Genomic DNA, 5954 nt, shown 5'->3' with positions numbered 1-5954 from the left:
GAGACTCCGTCTCAAAAAAAAAAAAAAAAAAAAAAACAAGATAACTGACAAAATGAAATATTGGAGAAAACTACAGAAACAGGTCTAGGAAAATAGGAGGGACGCTCTTTGTAAAGGGAGAGCCTTCCAAGAGTAGGGAATAAGAAAATGTTGAAAATAATTAGAAAGCAATTCTGAGATGTAAGGTGGTCTGGAAAGGAGGACAGCTGGAAAGGAGGCAAGGTCACGCCAGAGAGGTTATCAGTCCTTGCATCAAATTAAGACAAGGTTAATCCTTTAACAGTGATGGAAAAAGGAGTAGAACTAAAGGCTTCTGAAATGAAGAGACTGTTTGGAGCAGGTGCTGGGAGAAATGTGGTAAGAAATAAGATAGAAGTAAAATGACTGCCAAACAATAAGGGCCTCCTTGAGATTAGAGAGAATGAATCTGCAACAACAGGTAAATAATCAAAATATCCCCCAAGTATTTTAAGCTATATTTTTAAAAGTTGCAGTACAAAAAATACATCAGCTCACTGCTGGCTGGATTTAATAACTCAATGTAATTCCTTAAAAAAGCAATTTGGCAATACATATCAAGAGCTTTAAAATGTTAATACCCTCTGACCTAATTCCCTTTCTAGGAATCTATCTTAAGGCAATACTCAGGAACTTAGACAGACAAAGACAGTCCTTGTCAAATGGGAAACAGTGCAGCGGGATAGAGAGATTTGGGTTTGAATCCTGACTCTACCACCTGATAGCTGTGTAACTTTGCTTAACCTCTCTGAGCCTCGGTTTCCTCATCTGTAAAATGAAGATGACAATTTAACTAGTTTACAAAGTTGTTGTGAAAATGAGATAATGCACGATAAAGCAAAGGAGAAAACGACAGTTACTATTAAAACTTATAATGGTACAGTGGATTCAAATACCAGTAACTGAATGGTTATATAAATTACAGTGTAAGCCGGGCGCAGTGGCTCACGCCTGTAATCCCAGCACTTTAAGAGGCCAAGGTGGGTGGATTACCTGAGGTCAGGAGTTCAAGATCAGCCTGGCCAACATAGCAAATGCCGTCCTTACTAAAAATATAAAAATTAGCTGGGTGTCCTGGCATGAGCCTATAGTCCCAGCTACTCAGGGTGGCTGAGGCAGGAGAATCGCTTGAACCTGGGAGGCAGAGGATGCAGTGAGCCAAGATTGCACCACTGCACTCCAGCCTGGGAGACAGAGCGAGACTCTGTCTCAAAAATAAAATAAAATGAAATAAAATAAAAAATAAAAAAATTATAGTATAATCTGATCATGAAACATTGCATAGTCACTAAAAATGGGATTTCCAAAGAACTTAAAAAAAAATTTCAGTGTACAGAATTACTTACTCGTCATCTGGAGTGAGCTGGACAGGTTCATTAGTAAACTGAGAATCAAAGTTGTCCAAACCAAATTCCCCAGAAATATTTGGTTTAAAGGGAGGTACCACCTGTTTTTGCTCCATCTGAAAAGACATATTAGATGACAGCTCAAGTCTGTGTTATTAGAAAAATTGCACCTCTACAGTTCTCCTCTGCACTCATTGTTTCCCTTATTAAAGTGAGTCCTGAAGCATGGTACAATATTAGCAATGATGAACATAATTTACAAATATGAGCTGGGCATGGTGGCTCATGCCTATAATCCCAACTGCTTGGTAGGTTGAGATGGGAGGATCACTTGAGGCCAGGAGTTCAAGACCAGCCCGGACAATATAGCAAGACCCCATCTCTATTAAAAAATTAAAAATTGGCTGAGCACAGCAGTTCATGCCTGTAATCCCATCACTTTGGGAGGCCAAGGTGTGTAAATCACCTGAGGTCAGGGATTCAAGACCAGTCTGGCCAACATAGCAAAACCCTGTCTCTACTAAAAATACAGAAATTAGCCAGGCGTGGTGGCGTGCACCTATAATCCCAGCTACTCTGGAGGCTGAGACAGGAGAATTGCTTGAACCCAGGTGTCGAAGGTTGCAGTGAGCCGAGATTGTGCCACTACACTCCAGCCTGGGAGACAGAGCAAGACTCCACCTCAAAAAAAAAAAAAAAAAAAAATGAAAATTAGCTGGGTACCATGGCTTATGCCTGTAGTCCCAGCTACTTGAGAGGTTAACACAGGAGGATCTCTTGAGCCTAGGAGTTCAGTCAAGGCTGTCGTGAGCTACAGTACAGCCTGGGCGATGGAGTGAGACTGCTTCCCTTAAAAAAAAAAAAAGCATAAACATTGATATTGGCTTCAATAACATTATAACCTGCTTTACTATATTAATATTCAATTTTTTGGCTGGGCATGGTGGCTCACCCCTGGAATCCCAACACTTTGGGAGGCTGAGGCGGGTGGATCACTTGAGGTCAGGAGTTTAAGACTAGCCTGGCCAACATGATGAAACGTTGTCTCTACTAAAAATATAAAAATAGCTGGGCATGGTGGCATGTGCCTATAATCCCAGCTACTCAGGAGGCTGAGGCAGAATTGCGTGAACCCAGGAGGTGGAGGTTGCAGTGAGCAAAGATCACACCATTGCACTCCAGCCTGGGCAACAGAATGTGACTCCATCTCAGAAAAAACAATAAATTTTTAAAAAATCGATTTTTTTTGTTTAAAAGTTTTCTAAAAGCAGTTTAGAAAGTGGTTTTAAGTTTTTAAAGCTGTGATATGTTAGCTAAGACAATAAAATTTGGCCCAAGATAGGCCGGGTGCGGTGGCTCACACCTGTAATCCCAGCACTTTGGGAGGCCAAGGTGGGTGGATCACCTGATGTCAGGAGTTCAAGACCAGCCTGGCCGACATCGTGAAACTCCCCATCTCTACTAAAAATACAAAAATTAGCTGGGTGTGGTGGTGCGTGCCTGTAATTCCAGCTACCTGGGAGGCGGAGACAGGAGAACTGCTTGAACCTGGGAGATAGAGGTTGCAGTGAGCCTAGATCATGCCACTGTACGCCAGCCTGGGAGACAGAGCAAGACTCTGTCTTAAAAAAAAAGAAAAAGATTTGGCTGAAGATAATAATGAAACCTAATAGAGAAAGTAATCAAAATTTACATACCATATCCCAATCAACATTTCGGAAGAACGGGTGTCCCTGAATATCAGCAAATCCTGTTTGAGGATGACAACCCAATCGTTCCTTAGGGTCCTATGGTGAAAGAAATGTTTCAAGAATTGGGTGAACATCATGCTTTAAAATAAATCATCTTTGTGATCTGTGTTTTGTGCCCTCACATGATAGTCTTATTTCTGAAGTTGGAATGGTCTACCTTTTACTTCTAGAAAGTACAACTCCAGAACAAATTGAGTTATTTGAAGCTTGTGATAGGTAAGATTTCCTTGTGGCACCTTCTCCACCTATCATGTAATTAAAACAGAGAATCATCACCAATTCCTTGCTAAAGAAAAATAGGAGGAAAAAGAGAACAGCAGAATCATTTGAGTAGCACCCAGCCATTTATTTGGCATGACCTAGTGTGAGAGTCAAACATGCAAACCTCCAAACTTCATCAGAAGTTTGTTTTTAGCTTAATTTAAAAGCCCCATGCCCAATTACAGCAACAAATCATCACCTGTGTAAGACATTAATCCAACTTATAAATTTAATCCAAGCCTGCAACTTATAAAAAGTCTTGGCTTATTCATTACTATGAATGAGAATATGTTCCCATTCTTCTTTCTGATAAAAGGTATTTTATTTCACATATCAACACTTCTTGCCTTCATTTTCATCATTATGTGAAAATCAGGTTTCAATTTTAAATCTTTCCTCACATAAATTGTTCATTTTTAAAAAGGCTTCAATTTCTTATTTTATTAAAATTCACTATCTATTTACCTTAGAAGGTAAATGTACATCAACCTTTCTATCATGCCATTTATTTAAGGTAGAATTTATGATTGCCAAGACCACACTTAGATTCTAAAACTCCTCTAGCCTACCAACAGCAACAAACAATTGAATGATGTTCACATTTTTAAGAGCCGAAGACAGCATTTCATTTCTTCTGAATTTTACCTAATTATAGCATTTTCGACATGAGCATTTGTAGGGAGCACTGTGGCCCATGTGCTCAAAAAGTACATGGTAATAAATAGATTCTATGGATAACGACACAGAAAAAATGGAAACAGAGTTCAAAGTACAATTATGGCTAAACCCAAAGATTAAATCTTCCCCTATGTGAGAATATGGTATGTATTATTTACACACAAAAAAAATATGTAATATATAGCTGGGGAGTAAATTTTATTGCCAAAATGGAAAGGACAACTAACTTATCTCAGGATCTAATGCTGTCAATTACTCTTTGGGTAAGAGAAAATTCTAGGTCAAACTGAAAAAGTTACATTCTCTACTGTCTTGGAATTTTACATTTCCCAAACTGCTACTGATCAGTTTGATATATAAAGAGACAAATCACAAAATGTTTTTATACACAGTTTATACCTTGTTAAGAAAACTCTTCAGAACACTTGCAGCTTTTACAGACAGAGAACGTGGTATGCGAATTTGTTTTTCCAAAATAACTAGAAAGATAGAAATTATAGTATTATATTTAACTTTTACATGGCTTTAATCTTTTTTCTTCTTTTTTTGAAAGGGTCTTGCTCTGTTGCCCAGATTGGAGTGCAGTAGTGCAATCACAGCTCACTGTGGCCTTGACTCCCTGGGCTTAAGCAATCCTTCCACCTCAGCCTCCCAAGTAGCTGGGACCACAGGCGCCACCATCACGCTTGGCTAATTTTTTTTTTTTTTTAGATGGAGTCTTGTTCTGTCATCCAGGCTGGGTACAGTGGCACGATCTCAGCTCACTGCAACCTCTGCCTCCCGGGTTCAAGGGCTTCTACCACTTCAGCCTCCTGAGTAGCTGGGATTACAGGCATGTGCCACCATGCCCAGTGAGTTTTGTGTTTTTGGTAGAGATGGGGTTTCACCATGCTGGCCAGGCTGGTCTTGAACTCCTGACCTCATGAAGGTAAGTGATCCGCCCACCTCAGCCTCCCAAAGTGCTGGGATTACAGGCATGAGCCACTGCAGCCAGCAATGGCTGGCTAATTTTAATTTTTTTTTTTGTAGAGATAAGGATGTCATCATGTTGTTCAGGCTAGTCTTGAACTCCTGCGCTCAAGCAATCCTCCTGTCTTGGACCCCCAAAGTGCTGGGATTACAGGTGTGAGCCACTGCACCTGGCAATCTTTAAATTTCTTTTTTCTTTTTTTTTTGAGACAGAGTGTCACTGTCTCGCCCAGTGGTATACAGTGGCACAATCTCAGCTCACTGCAACCTCCGCCTCCCAGGCTCAAGTGATTCTCCTGCCTGAGCCTCCTGAGTAGTTAAGATTAAAGGAACCCATCATGACACCCAGTTAATTTTTTTTTTTATTTTTAGTAGAGACGGGGTTTTGCCATGTTGGCCAGGCTGGTCTCAAACTCCCAACCTCAAGTGATCCACCCAACTCGGCCTCCCAAAGTGTTGGGATTACAGGCGTGAGCCACTGTGCCTGGAAGCAATCTTTCAATTTTTTATTATAAGATACTTAAGGCATTCCAGGAGAAAAAATAAGATATTACATATATAACTGAAGTGCCTCTTGTACTTTCCTAATCCCCTTCTTTTCCATTCTTCTCAGAGAAAGCCTCTAATCTGAATACTATTTATCATTTACATGAATGTCTTATTCTTTGACTACCTGATTGTACCTCAATTTCCTCATCTGTAAAATAGGAATAAAAAAATACTTCATAGGATTGTTATGAGGCTTAAATAACATTTGTAAAATGCTTGGCATATACAATATGCAATTTTACTGGACATTGCCAAATTATTCTTTAAAAATGTTTCGCCAGTTTTCATTCCTACCAGCAGTCTAGAGGAGTTCCAGTTGCTCCACATCCTCACCAGCACTGGTAATATCCAACTTTAATATTTTTTTTTTTTTTTTTTTTTT

General features: G+C 39.7%; 1 protein-coding gene across 1 annotated transcript in view; it reads right to left on the bottom strand.

The window, feature by feature from the left end:
• PRKCI (protein kinase C iota) overlaps positions 1-5954 on the bottom strand; it is a 90982-nt gene that overhangs the window by 6479 nt on the left and 78549 nt on the right. The window contains exons 15-17 of the mRNA XM_017848792.1: positions 4454-4533; positions 3062-3151; positions 1365-1480 (exon numbers count right to left, since the gene is read on the bottom strand). Of these exons, the coding sequence (XP_017704281.1) occupies positions 1365-1480; positions 3062-3151; positions 4454-4533 (286 nt within the window). The remainder of the gene's footprint in view (positions 1-1364; positions 1481-3061; positions 3152-4453; positions 4534-5954) is intronic.

Source organism: Rhinopithecus bieti, unplaced genomic scaffold (assembly GCF_001698545.2).
Source record: "Rhinopithecus bieti isolate Rb0 unplaced genomic scaffold, ASM169854v2 scaffold_32014, whole genome shotgun sequence".
NCBI lineage: Eukaryota > Metazoa > Chordata > Mammalia > Primates > Cercopithecidae > Rhinopithecus > Rhinopithecus bieti.
The sequence above is the reverse complement of the archived record's forward strand: the minus strand, read 5'-3'. Positions and strand labels throughout refer to the sequence as shown.